At 38.0% G+C, this 20,347-nt stretch overlaps 1 protein-coding gene across 2 annotated transcripts in view; it reads left to right on the forward strand.

Moving 5' to 3' along the window:
• Positions 1-20,347, forward strand: part of GOLM2 (golgi membrane protein 2) — a 113,188-nt gene that overhangs the window by 26,329 nt on the left and 66,512 nt on the right. For both annotated transcript variants that reach the window (XM_079915130.1, XM_079915131.1), the window contains exon 2: positions 18,891-18,945. In XM_079915130.1, the coding sequence (XP_079771256.1) occupies positions 18,891-18,945 (55 nt within the window). The remainder of the gene's footprint in view (positions 1-18,890; positions 18,946-20,347) is intronic.

Below are 20,347 nucleotides of genomic sequence, written 5' to 3' on the forward strand. Positions count from 1 at the left end.
TGAAAACTCTTATAGTGGCATAAAATTAAATCATGTTTAATTGCACATACAAAGAATCCCCTTCATTAACAGGACAAAATTATATTAAAATGGAACCTTTAGAAAATCAAGGATGTATGCTCACTCTAGGTGCTAAGAACTGAAGTGAGCTTTCTAATACAGTTATTTCTGGAAAAATTCGTTTCAGAGGACCAAGGACTAACTCCACCATAGAATTTTTTACTTGAAAGTAATGAGTATGATCAACTGAGGTAACTTTCACAGAAAGTGAGCTGAAATCTTATTGGCCTTCTGCTAAGTAGAAGGATTATTGGTGGAAGTAAATTCCTCTCGCAGCCTATGCTGGAAACAGCTTAAATACATTCCCCTTAAATCCACTCTAATCAGGCTTTTGCCCCTGCCATAGCACCAGTGTCCTTTTCAAGGTACCAGTGATTTCAGTGTTGCTAAATCCACTTGTTTATTCATAGTCATCATCTTACTTCACCTATGAGCAGCATTTGATTAGTTGGTTACTCCTTCCTTCTCCTCCTCTTTGAAACAGGCTTTCCGGAAATCCAGCTTTCCTTCTGCCTTCTAGCCAGTCCTTCTCATACTTTTTTCTGGTTCCTCCTCAAAGGAAATGCCCTACGGCTTAGTTCTTGGACCTCTTCCTTATCTTTACTCAGTCTCTTGGAGAGCTCCTACTAACACCTACTTAAGTATCACCTATATACTGTTAATTTCCAAATTTATATCTCTTATCCAAACTGTTCTCTTGAATTCTCGGCTTGATATTCCTACTCATCTTGAACTACTTACCCATTATTTCCTCTTGGATGGCAAGTACAGTTTTGGACTTAACCTGTCCAAAGCCAAACCACTGATCTTTCCCATACCCCAGATCTTCTACTCACAGCCATCCCCAACGAAGTTGATGGCAACTCCTTCCTTTATCAGGCCAGAAACTTTGGAGTTTTTCTTGACTCCTTATTTTTCACCGCCACTTCCAACTTACCAGCAAATTCTGTTGGCCCAGGTTACAACACATATATCCAGAATCCAGACACTTCTCCCTATCCCCATTACTATGACCCCAGTCTGAATTACCACTATCTCTTGCTTAGAGTATTGGTGATGGCTTATCTGGCCTCCTTCTCTCCTTGCTTCCACTTCAATGCATTTTCAACACAGTATCATGTTAAAATGTCAATTAGATCATGCTCCTTATCTGCCCAAGATGCTTCCGGTGGCTTCCATCTCAACTGCAGAAAAAGTCCAAGTCTTTACAGTGGTCCACAGGCCCCATACCATCTGCTTTGCTCACAGTTCTCTGACCTTGTCTCTTACTACCCTTCTTGTTGCTCACAACATTCACACCACACTGGCCTTTTTGTTGTTCTGTGAAATAGAAATCATTCTCCTGTGGTAGGGCTTCATGCCCTCTGCCTAGGACACTCTTTCTCCAGAGAGCTACATGGTAATTCTCACTCTTGCAAGTCTTTGTTCAAATAACACCATTTTGGTGAGGCCTTTCCCCCCTTCTCCATCTCTAATGTATTTCTTCCACAGCAGTTATCAGTTTCTAATGTGTTATGTAACTTCTTTGTTTATTGTAGCCACCCCCATCAACAAGAGCAGGAATGTTTTTCTATTTTTGATTTGCTGTATCCCCAGTGCTTAGAACAGTGACTTATGCAAAATAGGTACTCAATAAATATATACTGAATAATCAACATAGGAAGAAATTAAATGTGCCCTCAAGACCTAAAACAGGATTTGGCAACGGTAGTGGGTAGTCTTGGCAGGAGGTAGCTGGACATGACTAAATTAGAGGGAACCTGGAAGTGGATGGTATGAATAGGGCCTAATAGCGTAAAAAATTGGGAGCTTGTTGGAAGGATGGGGGACAGTGAATGTAATGACATTTTTATCTGTAAAAATTAACATCATGCTACTGTAGAATCAATTTAAGTTTTGGTTCTGATTTTAAAGGAGGCAATGTAATTTGTAGTAGTAAAAAGGAAAGGGAAGGATACTCCATTTGCTAATGATAAATGGACATAGGAAAGAGAAATTTAATTATTAGAGATGGTTAAAACTAACTTGACTATGTCAAAGTGATCATTTCTGATAACTGGCTAGAGAAAGTGGTGCCCACCTTATGGAAGGCATTAAATCCTCAGTAGAAGAATTTTATTTTATTTTATTTATTTATTTATTTTTTTCCAACTAGAGCTAGCTTATGCAGGAAACAGGAATTTATTTATTTATTTATTTGCGGTACGCGGGCCTCTCACTGTTGTGGCCTCTCCCGTTGCGGGGCACAGGCTCCGGACGCGCAGACTCAGCGGCCATGGCTCACGGGCCCAGCCGCTCCGCGGCATGTGGGATCTTCCCGGACTGGGGCGCGAACCCGTGTCCCCTACATCGGCAGGCGGACTCTCAACCACTGCGCCACTAGGGAAGCCCCAAAGAATTTTATAGTCTATGCTAGGGTCAGTAGTATTCTATTGTTAGATCTTGACTAGAAGAAAGATGATGGAAAACAAAGTTTTTCCAAAGATGTTTCTCACTATGGCTAGAAAATAAATAAAAGTGGGAAAAGACAATTGATAGATTAGATATCTTCGTTTATTTATTCAGTAATAATGTTGAGTACCTGCAGTATTCCAGGGGATACAGGGGTGACCAAAGAAGTAAGTTCTCTGCTCTTATGGAGCTTATATTCTAGTGCAGCTAGATGAGAATAGTCCATGTAGGTGGATGCCATGAACACAGAATAAGTTAAGGGTCAGATCTGAGAGAAACTGCAGAAGAATTGCGAGGGCTTGGTGATAGCTTTTATTTATTTTATTTATTTCTTTATTTTGGCCATGCCGCACAGGCTTGTGGGGTCTTAGTTCCCCGACCCGGGCCCATGGCAGTGAAAGTGCCGAGTCTTAACCACTGGACCACCAGGGAATTCCCCGGACTTGGTGATAGCCTGTGCAGCATATGAAGGCATGTAGTTGTATGCACTAATGGACTGGTGAATAGGATGAGAAGAGGTAAGAGGCAGGAGAACCAAAAGGATGATGATGCCACTGAAAGTAATGGGAAAGTTGACAAGGGTGCTAATTTGTGGAGAAACTCTTTTGATTTTTTTACATTTCAAGTTTCAAGTATTAGTGGATGTGCAAATGGAAATGTCTTATGGGCTGGATATGGCAGGTGGGGAGGAGACTCTTGCTCTCGTACTTTCCAGGTCTGCCTTGCTTTCCCTTCCAAATCTGCCTTGATTTCCCTACCTATCTCTCATTCTCTCCTTCCCTTTCATAGTCCTCCATCTGCATCCTCTTATGTGGCTTAAAATTGCTCACTCATTCATCATGCCCTCTGTGGGTCTACTAGAGGCATTGCTCTGTGTCTTTGTCTTTTTATGACCCTAGAGGACTGAGCAGTCACCATCTGAAACATTGGTGGCTTTGGTAGAATGAGAGAATAATGAACTGTGCTCCCTATAATTGCTTATGCCTGGAAGCGATTCCTGTCATTTTGCTCACATTTCATTGCCCCTCCCTTAACCCAATTTCAGAAGAATGGGGAGGAGCAATCCTACAAAGTGCCTGGGATGAGAGCTAGAAATATTTGCCAACATTAATGACTACCAAAGGCCTTAATTATTAATTCATTGTAACATGAACCTGACATAAGATTTCAAATCCTTGAAACTGAAAGTTTGTGAACCTCAAACATGCATATTCTTGGGAGAATATGTTAAGAAAAAAAAAAGGATTAGAACTGCCGAACAAACTATACTTGTTTTTCAACTTCACCTAGACTGCTGATCCTTTTCTTCTTCCTTTCCAGTATCCCTATTCATTCTTTACTTTCCTCTCTATACAGCTAAGATTCAATGGTCTGTTGTTTTAGTTTCTTGCCATTATTCTTTTACATGTCTATTTCAAGTGCAGGTGGAGAAATTCATACAACCATACTGGTACTTACAGAAATTTATGATCAGCTACCCCAACTGGATTTTCATCAGCACCTTACAGATTACATATATCTAGTCAACACACTCATTCCAACAACTTTCAAACTTCTACCCTCCTCAGACCCTGCCTGCCTTAAACTCCTCTTCTCCTTGAACTCAACAGGTGATCCTGTTTCCTGCTTGACCAAGAATTGAACAGGAACTACTACCCTACCAAATCTGCAGGCATACCTACATCTCCACCCATATGTCTTTCCTCCTTGTTAGAATAAAGAAGGGTTCATCCTTTCTCCAGGACCAGCCTCTCCACCTGTTCTCGGGGTCCAATCTCCTCTACCTTTTCAAAGACCTCGTCCTGTTATTAATCCAGCCTCCCTCTTATATTCAATCCCTTTATCTATACTTGCTCCTCAGCACTTAAAATATACCTGAGTCTTTCTTCCCCTTCCCAATCACATTTCTTGAACAGAGAATTGTCTTTGTCCACATTTGCATTTTTCTCTCCCTATACCTAATTTCTCAGCATCTTTTTACCTAGCACTGTGCTCCTGGCTTCCATCATGCTAGACTCTCCCGTTTTTCTTCTCTCAGTTCTTAGTCTCCCTTACTGGCTTCTCTCCTATTCATCATTAAGTGTTATAGTTCATAGTTTTCTATTTGAGATCCTCTTCTCATTCTACTCTCTTCCTAAGTAATCATAATCACTCAGAAAACTTCACTTACGCTGATGTCTCCAAAATGTGTATCCTTTATCCAGACCTCTCTCCTGTTTCTTGTATATTGCTGTATTTCTAGGCCTTCTACACTGTCTTTCACTTAGTAGGTGTTCGATTAATGCTTTCCTTATGACTGGCTGACAGAATGAATGAATAAACAAACTAGTGATTTTTTGTGACTCTTCTTAACAGACCAAAACCAAATACTTTGTATCCTCAGGCCTAGCACATAGTGCATATTCAGTAAATGCATTATAAATGACTTATCAAAAAAAAAAAAAGAATGAGTGAATAAAAAACCTTTGTAGTGATTCATTGTAGCCAACTAAGACCAAAGACCTTGCTTATCTTATTCTCTTTAAAAATGTAACTGGGTATAGTTTAAACTAAAACTTGCTTCAAGAGAGACTAATTCTTTGACAGATCAAGTAAAAGTTGCAAGTGTGTTTGGAATGTTGACTGAATTACATGTGTGCAATGTATGAGGAATAAGAAAAAAAGGTTATAGACACCTACTAACTACTGATCTAGTATATGCATGGGGGTCATAAGCACAGACTTTGGTCTGGGACTGCTTGGGAGAATATCCAGAATCTACTGTAGGCATATGATACAGAGCACAGTTTCCTCATCTGTGAAATGGAGAGTCCACCTCAGAGGGTGGTTGTGGGGACTAAATGCAATAATATTTGATTAGCACTTAGCACAAGGCCTGGCACAGAATAAGCATTTAATAGTTATTATTAATGTTATTCCATTTTGATCCAGCTGGTATAGTTGCCAGCCAGAGACATACTATAGATGAGTAATTGCTAAACATGGCTGCTTATCAGAATCACTTTAGCTTTTTAGAAAAAAAGATTCCTGGACTCATCCCCAGACTGCTGAATCGGACTGAAGTGGGGTTGGGGAGGCAAGGATATATATTTCTTAAAGCTCCTCAGGTGATTCTGAGCATCAGCCAGGTTTGGCAATTATATTACAGAAAATAGTTTTGTTTCCAGAAATCATCTGAGTATGAGATATAATCAGGAAAAATGTTTCTAGTGTGGAGAAAAAGGAGCCAGAAATGACATCTCTAAAAAGCCAATTGTATGTAATCTTTGGGATCAGTGGTCATAGTTGTGCTGATTGCCTGAGAACAGGTCATAATGAAAGTGAAGCATGCACAGCTGAGCCATTTTCAAGGTCCCAGAATGAAAAGAAAAGCAGAGCAAGTGAGCTGGTAACAGCTGCCAAACTTAATTCACAGTAGCCGTGTGGGATGGGGAAAGCATTAAGAGAGCTTCAGAAAAGAGGGGGTAGAAATATAAAGATTAAGTTTTAGGTATTAGAGAAACAAAGATTAGAGGAAAACAAATGAAGTAGCTGAGGGTGAGCTCTAAGAAGTGCTATAGGAAAATATCAGGAGAGGATAATTCTTACTGAAAAAAAGAGATAAAGAACACATGCCTCAGAAGAAGAAGGAAAAAAGAGGTTGCAGGAAGGGTCATAAACACATTTTGAGAGATTAACATGGAAAAGGCCAAAGGAAGCATGGATAATCGGCCTGTTATAGATGGACTCCAAATCCCGGAGAAACAAGTATTACAGAAGGAGAGAGGGAAAGTGAAGCCTAACTACAGCAGTGAAGTTGATAACAAAGGGAAATAAATGAGGTAGTTCAGCAGTATTGAAGGATAATTAGAATTATATAAATAGGGCTAAAGTACAGCTTCAGGTAGGATAGCATGTAGTACAAAGAATATGGAACACAAAAGTCTAAGGAGCCATTCAGCAAACACTTATTGTTTATTGGGGTCAGGCAGTATGCCAGACACTGGACATAGGGATGAACGAGAGACAGTTTCTGTTCTCATGGAATTCTCATTTCTGATGAACCTTGGGGGTAGAAAAGAGACAAAGTGACATTCTGGTTGGAAATAGGGCTGCATGTGATAAAAGAACGTTTTGTTTTTGAAAGGACTGAATATGAGCTTTCCCCAGTAGACTCTGAAGCCAGGCAAGGCATTTTGAGCATTGAGGGGGTTTGGAGGATATATTCGAATCTGGGTTGGAGTCTATCTGACCATAGATGTAAATTAGGCAAAGAGATGGGTCTGTGTTTGTGAATGTATGTGTGTGTGTGTGTGTGTGTCTGTCTAAACACATCTATCTCTCATCCCCAAAGAAATTTGAAAAGGAAACGATTATTTGGTATCTTTCTTGCGTATTGTAAATAAGGATATTATGGGAAAAGTCTGAAAGTAACCAAGAAAGGACCTAAGAAGCCAATGAGAATCCATTTATAAAATAAGGATTAAATAATACTTCTTAGGGTTTATATACTGTTACTTGTCTGGAATATACTTAGAAAGAAAAGAAAGTATAGTCGTCCCTCGGTACTGAAGGGATTGGTTCCAGGAGCCCCTGTGCAGAGATGTATGCTCAAGTTCCTTATATAAAATGGTGGGTGCAGAGGACCATCTGTATTTTATAGCATTGCCAGTTCAAGAGAGCATATATGTGGTAAAGTGAAATACCTTTTTTCTAATTATGCAGTAGTGAGAACTCAAATTAATTTCTCAGCAGCTCGGAAGTTTTGATAGAGTAATTTAGAACATAAGCAAATTCCTGGTAGAACACAAGGAAATTAAAACTATGAGGAGGAATGATCAGCTTCCTTTTGAAGGTGATGAGGTGGTGGAAGTATTAAAAGAAATGAAGGATCTCAGAGGGTTAAACCCAAAGAAGTTAAAGAACTAAAGAGACCTATCTATATGCAGAAATGATTAATGAGAAGCATAAAAGTAAAGAAAACCAGATTGAAGACATTGAAGAAAACATTAAAAATCAGAAGCCTAGTGGAAGAAGTCTTTAAACAGATCCAAGATGGTAGAAAACATAAGATTAAAGCCAAAATTAAGTCATTGCTTTACATTCTTAGATTTTGCAAAAATACAAGGGAGTGCCATGGTAGGTAAAAACACATTCAGATTGCCTTAAAAGGATAAGATTGAAAGTTAGAGGAATTCTTTGTCAAACTGTTTTAGAAGCTAGATAAGAATTTTGGGGATTGGGTTGTATATGTGGAGAGAAGAGATATCAGATGCCTGTAATATTGCAGTGTCAAAAAGATGAACAGATAATTTAGTAGCAGACATCTAGATTCTAAAACTGAGCAACATAATAAAATTATTCTAGAAGGAAGAGAACTGGGATTAATGATCTACCAGAGATCTATGAGCAAATCTGTGGTGCCTCTGTTCAAAGGCATATGGAAGGTGAGATAACCATAGCACTGAAACTAGTATTAATAGGAGGTGAGAGAAATTGGGAACTGGTACCTGATAATACTGAACCCTGAATATAAGATTTTTGTGCAAAGAAAGACTGACAGGAATAATAGAGAACATGAGATGCCAAGGAAACAATATGCCATAAAGTGGGTCTTAGAAGCTAACTGGAAAATCCTTGCATGGCAAAAGAATGAGGTGGGAAATAAATTCATTCTGTTTGGATTAAGAAAGGCTTTTATTTAGACAAGCTGTGATTTTCTCTTTAATACCATGTAAAATATATTGTTCCAGAGCAGCTTTTGAAATGTGAGGACTTTATATACGAGCCATTGGGATCAGCATCTCCATTCTCAATTAAAAAGATTGAAGAGAAAATTAAAGTGATAAGAATAAAGTAGTACTGCTCATAATATCCTTTACTATTTTTGAAGTCTGTAGATTGAATTCCCCCATCTCCGTTAAAAAAAATTTTAAGAGTATAAGGATATAGGGGACTTCCTTGGTGGTCCAGTGGCTAAGACTCCATGCTCCCAATGCAGGGGGCCCGGGTTCAATCCCTGGTTAGGGAACTAGATCCCACATGCATGCCGCAACTAACAGTTCGCATGCCATGACTAAAGATCTCGCAGGCCGCAACTAAGACCTGGCACAGCCAAAATTAATTAATTAATAATTAAAAAAAGAAAAAGAATAGCATCTCTGTAGCTGTTTCAAAAGTAAATTTAAAATAGAGTACAGGAAGCTGGAAGAGCATCATAAAAATGGATAAAAAACAAAGTAATGCAAACTTGTTGAAAACAAAAATAAAGGATGGCTATGTTCTTTGGAGGGGCAAAAAATGTAAAAAGAAATTGGATCATGAAAATACAATAATCCTCCCTTATCCTCGGGGGATGCATACGAAGACCCGCATTTTATACCTGAAACCATGGATAGTACTACACCCTATGTATACTATGTTTTTTACATACATACATACATACATACCTACGATAAAGTTTAATTTCTAAATAAGGCACAGTAAGAGATTAATAATAATAAAATAGAACAATTATAACAATATACTGTAATCAAAGTGACATGAATGTGGTCTCTCTCAAAATATAATATCTTGTACTTTACTCACCCTTCTTTTGAGGATGTGAGATGATAAAATGCCTGCGTGGTGCGATGAAATGAGATGAATGACGTAGCATTAAACTACTATTGACTTTTTTGCTGATAGGTTAGAAGGAGGATCACTTGCTTTGGGTGATCTTGGATCATCAAGCCATGGCACTGTGAGTCGTTGGGTGTTAGGAGCGGGTGATGTTGATGGTTAGGGATCCCAGGAAGGACGGAGCGTGTCACCCAGATTTCATCACGTTACTCATAACAGCCCGCAATTTAAAACTTATGAATTGTCTATTTCTGGAATTTTCAGACTGCTGGTAACTGAAACCACAGAAAGCAAAACCACGGGTTGGGGTGGGTGGGGGACTACTGTAAAAGAAACGGGAAAGAAAATAGACATAGGCTAATTAGAAGTTATTAGAAAGCAGTTCTTAGTAGTCAGCAGATCACATAGCTGTTGGTATCAGATTTTCCTGCTGCCTCTTGCAGCTTTTCATCAGTGATATCACTCCCATGGCTTTAATCGCCATCCGTATGCGAATAACTCTCAAATCATCTATGCCCAAGCTCTAAACCCATATGTCCAACTTCCTACTAAAGATCTCTTGGGTGTGTCACAAGTGCTTCAAATTCAGTAGGTCCAAATCTGAAAAAGAATCATGTCCCCACTTCTCCCTCCCATCCCAAGTCTGTTTCTCCTGTGTTTCCCTATTATGGAGTATTGCAGTCTTACCTTAGTCCCCTTACTCTAGAAATTTAAACATCATCCTTAATGTTTCTTCTTTTACTCCTCTATCTAATCAATCAGTTAGACTATTCATTGTTCCCCTTTAATATCTCTCACATATATTTATCTCTCTGTTCTCATTCTGTTAGTTTGGACCAGGAATTGGCAAACTTTTTCTATAAAGGGCCAGATAGTAAATACTTTAGGCTTTGCAGTCCATATGATCTTTTTTGCAATCACTGCAGCTCCAAAGCAGCCATAGACAATATGGAAATGAATGGATGGGGCTATTTCCCATAAAACTTTATTTATAGACAGTGACATTTAAATTTCATATAATTCATGAAATATTCTTTTGGCTTTTCTCTCCAACCATTTAAAAATGTAAAAACCATCCTTTGTTTGCCATCCATACAAAAGCAGGCAGCAGGCTAGATTTGGCTCACAGGCATAATTTGCCCACCCCTGGCTTAAAGGAACATTTTCTCTCACTTGAAAAACAACAGTAGTCCCCCATTCTCCTACTCTCTTACCTGGTCTCTCTAGTCTTGTCTCTCTAGTCCACTCATCATACTGAAGCCAGATTGACTTTTTAAAATGCAAATTGGGTTTCATTACGTTGTTTGAAGTCCTTTAAAAGTTGACCATAGCCAGTGGAATGTATCCACATTCCTTGGCAAGACGCTTTGTAATGTGGACCTTGCTTATCTTTCTAGACATATTTCTCGTCATTTCCCCCAACTCTCTGTTCCAGCTTAAAACTGCTTAGAACTGCTTGCAGTTTCTCTGATGTGCAGTGTTTTTAACTTCGAAATTTTGACACGTTTCCTTACCCTCTCCCTACTTCCACTGGCTAGCCACTATTCTTCCTGCTGGACTTATTTCAGTTATCATCATCTCCAGAAACCTCCTCTCATTTCCCCAAGGCTGGATTTAAATGCTTTTACTAAGTTCTGCCACCCTGTCTGTAGAATCCAATAATAGCACTTATTTTACTATAATTGCCTGTCTACTTGACTGTGTCTTCTAAATAGTAAACTTGAGTGCCTAGTGTTTATCCATTATTTCATCCCCAGTTTCCTATATGGTGCCCCATAGTACCCTCAGCATTTTTATTTTTATTTTTTGCATTAAAATGTTGATATAATTCAAAGACCATGAAATTTGCCCTTTTTAAAAAAAGTGTGCAATTCAGAGGTTTTTAGTATACTCACAAAGTTGTGCAGCCATCTCCCTATTTTATTCCAGAACATTTTTATCACCCCAAAAAGAAACCCCACGCCCATTAGGGGGTCACCCTTCATTCCCCCTCCCTTCAGCCCCTGGCAACCACTAATTACTTTTTGTCTCTATGGATTTGCCTAGTCTGGACATTTCATATCAGTGGAAGGGCCCTCCAGTCTTTTTTTTCCCAACCTTCTTCATTATTATAGTTTTCCCTGTATCATGTGCTTTAGCCAAACGGTACTTTGGTGGGGTCTTCATACATGTCTCATGCTTTCTTACCTCTGTACCTTTTCTTAATGCCACCTCCTCTATCTGAAATGCTTTTTTCTACTTACTTAGAGTTTTACCTAGCCTTCAATGCCTAATTTGGATAAGACCCCTTCCAAGAAACTTTCCTGATCATATTAGGTAGGAATCATCTCTGAAATCCTACAGTAATTATACTATTTTAGGTGCTACCTTGCCTACTGATTCTTTGAGACTGCTCTCATGTTTTCTAATTGTTTTATACTCTCCCATCCAGTACCTTGGCACAATAAGTTCTTAAAACGTAGTTGAAAATGTCATGGACACTGGAAAATAACATGACAGTTTCTTTAAAAACTAAACATAGACTTACCATACAACCCAGCAGTCTCACTCCTGGGCATTTATTCCAGAGAAATAAAAACTAATATTCATGTAAAAATCTGTACACAGTTTTTCATAGCTGCTGTGTTTGTTATAGCCAAAAACTAGAAACCACCAATATGTTCTAAAGTAGTTGAATGCTTAAACAAACTATTGTACATTCGTATCGGAATACTACTCAGCAATAAAAAGGAATGAACTATTGATGTATACAACTATGCATTATGTTGATTGAAAAAAATCTCAAAAGGTCACATACTATATGATTCCATTTATATAATATTCTTGAAATGACAAAATTACGAAGTGGAGAACAAATTAGTGGTTACCAGGGATCAGGTATAGTGGGGAAGGAGGATAGATTTGACTATAAATGATAGCATGAGGGAGATATTTGTGACGATGGAATAGGTCTGTATCTTGATTTTGATGGTGTTTACATGAATCTATACATATGATAAAATGGCATAGAACTATATACATACACATTGTACCAATGTCAGTTTCCTGATTTTGATGTCATATTGTTGTATAAGATGTACCCATTGGGGAAAATTGTGTGAAGGGTATATCGGATTTATCTGTGCTATCTTTGCAATTTCCTATGAACCTATAATTATTTCAAGATGAAAAGTTAAAGTTTTTTTCTTTAGAGATTGAAGTGGTATTTAGCATAATCATTTTGCCACTCATGGTGCTGCTTTTCATCAGTATGAATCAGTCTGCACCTTTCAAAATAATGTTACTCTTGAGGTTGACAAGATAACCTGTTTACAGTATTTTAGTTGCATTTTACAATTAGATGAAACCTGTTTAAGCAAGAACTGAGACAAAGTAGTTCTTTGATATCCTGGCTATCCAAGGCCTTGTCTTAATTTTTAAATTAAGTGGTGAGCCTTAAACTGAGTCATATTTTGGTACACTTTAAGTTCCTGGTGCTCTTGTATACTGGCACCTAGAGGACAATGACTGCAGCAATGAGTCCTGTGTAGTATCTGTCATCCTGTGGAATGTTGATAAACAATAATTATTTTTGACTTGACATTAATTGATTCAAACAATTCTTTTCTTAATATAGAGTTGAAAATCTTCTGGTAAGATTTCGAAAAACCATACTATTAACCAATATTCAACTCAAAAACTTTTTCTTCTTTTTTTTTTTACATCTTTACTGGAGTATAATTGCTTTACAATGGTGTGTTAGTTTTTGCTTTATAACAAAGTGAATCAGTTATACATATACATATGTTCCCATATCTCTTCCCTCTTGCATCTCCCTCCCTCTGACCCTCCCTATCCCACCCATCTTGGTGGTCACAAAGCACGGAGCTGATCTCCCTGTGCTATGCGGCTGCTTCCCACTAGCTATCTATTTTACGTTTGGTAGTGTATATATGTCCATGCCACTCTCTCACTTTGTCACAGCTTACCCTTCCCCCTCCCCATATCCTCAAGTCCATTCTCTAGTAGGTCTGTGTCTTTATTCCTGTCTTACCCCTAGGTTCTTCATGACATTGTTTTTCTTAAATTCCATATATATGTGTTAGCATACGGTATTTTTCTTTCCCTTTAGGACTTACTTCACTCTGTATGACAGACTCTAGGTCTATCCACCTCATTACAAATAGCTCAATTTCGTCTCTTTTTATGGCTGAGTAATATTCCATTGTATATATGTGCCACATCTTCTTTATCCATTCATCCGATGATGGACACTTAGGTTGTTTCCATCTCTGGGCTATTGTAAATAGAGCTGCAATGAACATTTTGATACATGACTCTTTTTGAATTATGGTTTTCTCAGGGTATATGCCCAGTAGTGGGATTGCTGGGTCATATGGTAGTTCTATTTGTAGCTTTTTAAGGAATCTCCATACTGTTCTCCACAGTGGCTGTATCAATTTACATTCCCACCAACAGTGTAAGAGGGTTCCCTTTTCTCCACACCCTCTCCAGCATTTATTGTTTCTAGATTTTTTGATGATGGCCATTCTGACTGGTGTGAGGTGATATCTCATTGTAGTTTTGATTTGCATTTCTCTAATGATTAGTGATGTTGAGCATTCTTTCATGTGTTTGTTGGCACTCTGTATATCTTCTTTGGAGAAATGCCTATTTAGGTCTTCTGCCCATTTTTGGATTGGGTTGTTTGTTTTTTTGTTATTAAGCTGCATGAGCTGCTTATAAATTTTGGAGATTAATCCTTTGTCAGTTGCTTCATTTGCAAATATTTTCTCCCATTCTGAGGGTTGTCTTTTGGTCTTCTTTATGGTTTCCTTTGCTGCACAAAAGCTTTTAAGTTTCATTAGGTCCCATTTGCTTACTTTTGTTTTTATTTCCATTTCTCTAGGCAGTGGGTCAAAAAGGACCTTGCTGTGATTTATGTCATAGAGTGTTCTGCCTATGTTTTCCTCTAAGAGTTTGATAGTTTCTGGTCTTACATTTAGGTCTTTAATCCATTTTGAGCTTATTTTTGTGTATGGTGTTAGGGAGTGATCTAATCTCATACTTTTACATGTAGCTGTCCAGTTTTCCCAGCACCACTTATTGAATAGGCTGTCCTTTCTCCACTGTACATTTCTGCCTCCTTTGTCAAAGATAAGGTGACCATATGTGCGTGGGTTTATCTCTGGGCTTTCTATCCTGTTCCATTGATCTATCTTTCTGTTTTTGTGCCAGTACCATACTGTCTTGATTACTGTAGCTTTGTAGTATAATCTGAAGTCAGGAAGCCTGATTCCTCCAGCTCCATTTTTCGTTCTCAAGATTGCTTTGGCTATTCGGGGTCTTTTGTGTTTCCATACAAATTGTGAAATTTTTTGTTCTAGTTCTGTGAAAAAAGGCCAGTGGTAGTTTGATAGGGATTGCATTGAATCTGTAGATTGCTTTGCGTAGTAGAGTCATTTTCACAATGTTGATTCTTCCAATCCAAGAACATGGTATAGCTCTCCATCTGCTTGTATCATCTTTAATTTCTTTCATCAGTGTCTTATAATTTCCTGCATACAGGTCTTTTGTCTCCTTAGGTAGGTTTATTCCTAGATATTTTATTCTTTTTGTTGCAGTGGTAAATGGGAGTGTTTTCTTGATTTCACTTTCAGATTTTTCATCATTAGTGTATAGGAATGCCAGAGATTTCTGTGCATTAATTTTGTATCCTGCTACTTTACCAAATTCATTGATTAGCTCTAGTAGTTTTCTGGTGGCATCTTTAGGATTCTCTATGTATATTATCATGTCATCTGCAGACAGTGACAGCTTTACTTCTTCTTTTCCGATTTGGATTCCTTTTATTTCCTTTTTTTCTCTGATTACTGTGGCTAAAACTTCCAAAACTATGTTGAATAAGAGTGGTGAGAGTGGGCAACCTTTTCTTGTTCCTGATCTTAGTGGAAATGGTTTCAGTTTTTCACCATTGAGGACAATGTTGGCTGTGGGTTTGTCATATATGGCCTTTATTCTGTTGAGGAAAGTTCCCTCTATGCCTACTTTCTGAAGGATTTTTATCATAAATGGCTGTTGAATTTTGTTGAAAGCTTTCTCTGCATCTATTGAGATTATCATATGCTTTTTCTCCTTCAGTTTGTTGATATGGTGTATCACATTGATTGATTTGCGTATATTGAAGAATCCTTGCATTCCTGGAATAAACCCCACTAGATCACGGTGTATGATCCTTTTAATGTGCTGTTGGATTCTGTTTGCTAGTATTTTGTTGAGGATTTTTGCATCTATGTTCATCAGTGATATTGGCCTGTAGTTTTCTTTCTTTGTGACATCCTTGTCTGGTTTTGGTATCAGGGTGATGGTGGCCTCGTAGAATGAGTTTGGGAGTGTTCCTCCCTCTGCTATATTTTGGAAGAGTTTGAGAAGGATAGGTGTTAACTCTTCTCTAAATGTTTGATAGAATTTGCCTGTGAAGCCACCTGGTCCTGGGCTTTTGTTTGTTGGAAGATTTTTAATCACAGTTTCAATTTCATTGCCTGTGGTTGGTCTGTTCATACTTTCTATTTCTTCCTGATTCAGTCTTGGCAGGTTGTGCATTTCTAAGAATTTGTCCATTTCTTCCAGGTTGTCCATTTTATTGGCATAGAATTGCTTGTAGTAATCTCTCATGATCTTTTGTATTTCTGCAGTGTCAGTTGTTACTTCTCCTTTTTCATTTCTGATTCTATTGATTTGAGTCTTCTCCCTTTTTTTCTTGATGAGTCTGGCTAATGGTTTATCAATTTTGTTTTACTTCTCAAATAACCAGCTTTTAGTTTTATTGATCTTTGCTATTGCTTCCTTCATTTCTTTTTCATATATTTCTGATCTGATCTTTATGATTTCTTTCCTTCTGCTAACTTTGGGGGTTTTTTGTTCTTCTTTCTCTAATTGCTTTAGGTGCAAGGTTAGGTTGTTTATTCGAGATGTTTCCTGTTTCTTAAGGTAGGATTGTATTGCTATAAGCTTCCCTCTTAGAACTGCTTTTGCTGCATCCCATAGGTTTTGGGTCGTCATGTCTCCATTGTCATTTGTTTCTAGGTATTTTTTGATTTCCCCTTTGATTTCTTCAGTGATCACTTCGTTATTAAGTAGTGTATTGTTTAGCCTCCATGTGTTTGTATTTTTTACAGATATTTTCCTGTAATTGATATCTAGTCTCATAGCGTTGTGGTTGGAAAAGATACTTGATATAATTTCAGTTTTCTTAAATTTACCAAGGCTTGATTTGTGACCCAAGATATGATCTATCCTGGAGAATGTTCCATGAGCACTTGAGAAAAATGTGTATTCTGTTGTTTTTGGATGGAATGTCCTATAAATATCAATTAAGTCCATCTTGTTTAATGTATCATTTAAAGCTTGTGTTTCCTTATTTATTTCCATTTTGGATGATCTGTCCATTGGTGAAAGTGTGGTGTTTAAGTCCCCTACTATGAATGTGTTGCTGTCGATTTCCCCTTTATGGCTGTTAGTATTTGCCTTATTTATTGAGGTGCTCCTATGTTGGGTGCATAAATATTTACAATTGTTATATCTTCTTCTTGGATCGATCCCTTGATCATTATGTAGTGTCCTTCTTTGTCTCTTCTAATAGTCTTTATTTTAAAGTCTGTTTTGTCTGATATGAGAATTGCTACTCCAGCTTTCTTTTGGTTTCCATTTGCATGGAATATTCTTTTCTATCCCCTCACTTTCAGTCTGTATGTGTCTCTAGGTCTGAAGTGGGTCTCTTGTAGACAATATATATATGGGTCTTGTTTTTGTATCCGTTCAGCCAGTCTGTGTCTTTTGGTAGGAGCATTTAATCCATTTATATTTAAGGTGATTATCGATATGTATGTTCCTATTCCCATTTTCTTAATTGTTTTGGGTTTGTTATTATAGGTTTTTTCCTTCTCTTGTGTTTCTTGCCTAGAGAAGATCCTTTAGCATTTGTTGTAAAGCTGGTTTGGTGGTGCTGAACTCTCTCAGCTTTTGCTTGTCTGTAAAGGTTTTAATTTCTCCATCAAATCTGAATGAGATCCTTGCTGGGTAGAGTAATCTTGGATGTAGGTTTTTCTCCTTCATCACTTTAAATATGTCCTGCCAGTCCCTTCTGGCTTGCAGAGTTTCTGCTGAAGGATCAGCTGTTAATCTTATGGGAATTCCCTTGTGTGTTATTTGTTGTTTTTCCCTTGCTGCTTTTAATATGTTTTCTTTGTATTTAATTCTTGACAGTTTGATTAATATGTGTCTTGGCGTGTTTTTCCTTGGATTTATCCTGTATGGGACTCTCTGTGCTTCCTGGACTTGATTAACTATTTCCTTTCCCATATTAGGGAAGTTTTCAACTATAATCCCTTCAAATATTTTCTCAGACCCTTTCTTTTTCTCTTCTTCTTCTGGAACCCCTATAATTCAAATGTTGGTGCGTGTAATGTTGTCCCAGAGGTCTCTGAGACTGTCCTCAGTTCTTTTCATTCTTTTTTCTTTATTCTGCTCTGCAGTAGTTATTTCCACTATTTTATCTTCCAGGTCACTTATCCATTCTTCTGCCTCAGTTATTCTGCTGTTGATCCCTTCTAGAGTATTTTTAATTTCATTTATTGTGTTGTTCATCATTGCTTGTTTCATCTTTAGTTCTTGTAAGTCCTTATTAAATGTTTCTTGCATTTTCTCTATTCTATTTCCAAGATTTTGTATCATCTTTACTATCATTATTCTGAATTCTTTTTCAGGTAGACTGCCTATTTCCTCTTCATTTGTTAGGTCTGATGGGTTTTTATCTTGCTCCTTTATCTGCTGTGTGTTTTTCTGTCTTCTCATTTTGCTTATCTTACTGTGTTTGGGGTCTCCTTTTTGCAGGCTGCAGGTTCGTAGTTCCCGTTGTTTTTGGTGTCTGTCCCCAGTGGCTAAAGTTGGTTCAGTGGGTTGTGTAGGCTTCCTGGTGGAGGGGACTAGTGCCTGTGTTCTGGTGAATGAGGCTGGATCTTGTCTTTCTGGTGGGCAGGTCCACGTCTGGTAGTGTGTTTTGGGGTTTCTGTGGACTTATTATGATCTTAGGCAGCCTCTTTGCTAATGGATGGTGTTGTGTTCCTGTCTTGCTAGTTGTTTGGCATAAGATGTCCAGCACTGTAGCTTGCTGGTCGTTGAGTGAAGCTGGGTGTTGGTGTTGAGATGGAGATCGCTGGGAGATTTTCACCGTTTGATATTATGTGGAGCTGGAGGTCTCTTATGGACCAGTGTCCTGAAGTTGGCTCTCCCACCTCAGAGGCACAGCACTGACTCCTGGCTGCAGCACCAAGAGCCTTTCATTCACACAGCTTTGATGTTAAAGGCGCTCTTCTTCACTGTTGTTCAAGTTCTAGGTAGAGATTTCAGACTGCCTTTACCCTAAAAAGAGCTGGAGAAGCATTGGTGGTTCTTCTCCAAAGGAAGGTACCCTCTGAATGTTTGGGAGATGAAGAAAGGAAGATGTTTGTTCTTTTTCCTATGGTCTCATCCTCCAAATCACCTTTGGAATCAAACTTAAAAACTTTTGAAAATTGTTATACTATATATTAAGTAAAATGAATATTCTTGTGCAAATTTAAAATGAGTATTACAAAATCAGAACTTATTTCTAATTCTTTTTGGAAAGTGGTGTGGTATGCATAACTTAAGAATTTTTCTTTTGTACTTATGATCAAGCTCAAAGTGAATATGAGAGAACAAAAGTAAATATGAGCAAAACTACATATTCTTTAGTAAAATGAAAATGATTTTTTTTTCAGGTTAAACTGCAGAACAACATATCGTATCAGATGGCAGACATACATCATTTAAAGGGTAAGAAACTTAATTACAGATTAAAGATAAAGGTCACTAAATGTCTAAAATCCTGAAGAATTAAGAAATCCTCAAGTTAAACAGCTAAATGAAATAGAATTTTTGAACAAAGCTCCTCTGATGGCAAAACATTTATCCTTTTGTCTTAAGATATAATGAAAAATTTTTAATGTTGCTTTATATATAATAAGTGCAAGTTAATATTTGAGGTCTGCATTTTAATCTTGTGCTGTAGACAGAGTTCATGCAATGAAATGTTAGAAGAATCCTCAAGGAAAATTGAGGTGTAACTTCGGAGACTGTCAGATTTCTAGGGAAAAGATTAGGGATGATTCCTCTGTACTGTGTCCAGTCTGCTAAAATAATCCACTCAGATCTAGTGATGCGTTGGAAAGATCCTCCAAACTTAATGTTTTAGATACCCCAGGATCAAAGAAACCTTCAACAAAAACTGGGAAGAAACCTGGAGACGGATTTGATAGATAAGTAGGTAGGTAGATAGATAGGTAGAAAGAAAGTAAGAAGACAGATTTTTTTTCACTTAGATGAAGTGATAGGAGATGACTAAAGCTCTTATGAAAAATAATAGGTGAAGAGAACAAGCTCTGTCATCTGCTTACATTACTTCACACTGTCACTGGCCTTTGGAGCTTGGGGTCTGAGGACTATTCCGCTTCTCCCTCATATCTTTTGATTATAACCCTATATATTTTAAAGCTTTGCATGCAGTGACTCTGAGTTTATATATGTGGGTAATACTTGCTCTCTAATTTCATAACTATATCTTTATAACCATTTTAAACCTGTTTAGAAAGAATTAGGTAATATATACATATATTTTTCAAATTTATTTATATTTATTTATTGGCTGTGTTAGGTCTTTGTTGCTGCATGTGGGCTTTCTCTAGTTGCCATGAGCTGGGGCTACTCTTCATTGCAGTGTGTGGGCTTCTCATTGCAGTGGCTTCTCTTGTTGTGGAGCACGGGCTCTAGGCACGTGGACTTCAGTAGTTGCAGCACACAGGCTCAGTAGTTACAGCATGCGGGCCCTAGAGTTCACGGGCTTCAGTAGTTGGGGCGCACGAGATGAGTAGTTTTGGCTTGCGGGCTCTAGAGCACAGGCTCAGTAGTTGTGGCGCACGGGCTTAGTTGCTTTGCGGCATGTGGGATCTTCCCAGACCAAGGATCGAACCTGTGCCCCCTGCATTGGCAGGCAGCTTCTTAACCACTGCACCACCAGGGAAATCCCAGGTAATATATTTTCAAACATCCTCTTGAAGAAGTCAACCTAAGTTGACTTTGTAATTTATGTAAGTTTTGCTTCTCACCTAGCAAATCCATTAGGAAATATCATTTGTATGTTATAATCCAGACATAGGAATTATTAATTTTTTACTATCTA

Source organism: Stenella coeruleoalba (assembly GCF_951394435.1).
Source record: "Stenella coeruleoalba genome assembly, chromosome: 2".
NCBI classification, from domain to species: Eukaryota; Metazoa; Chordata; class Mammalia; order Artiodactyla; family Delphinidae; genus Stenella; species Stenella coeruleoalba.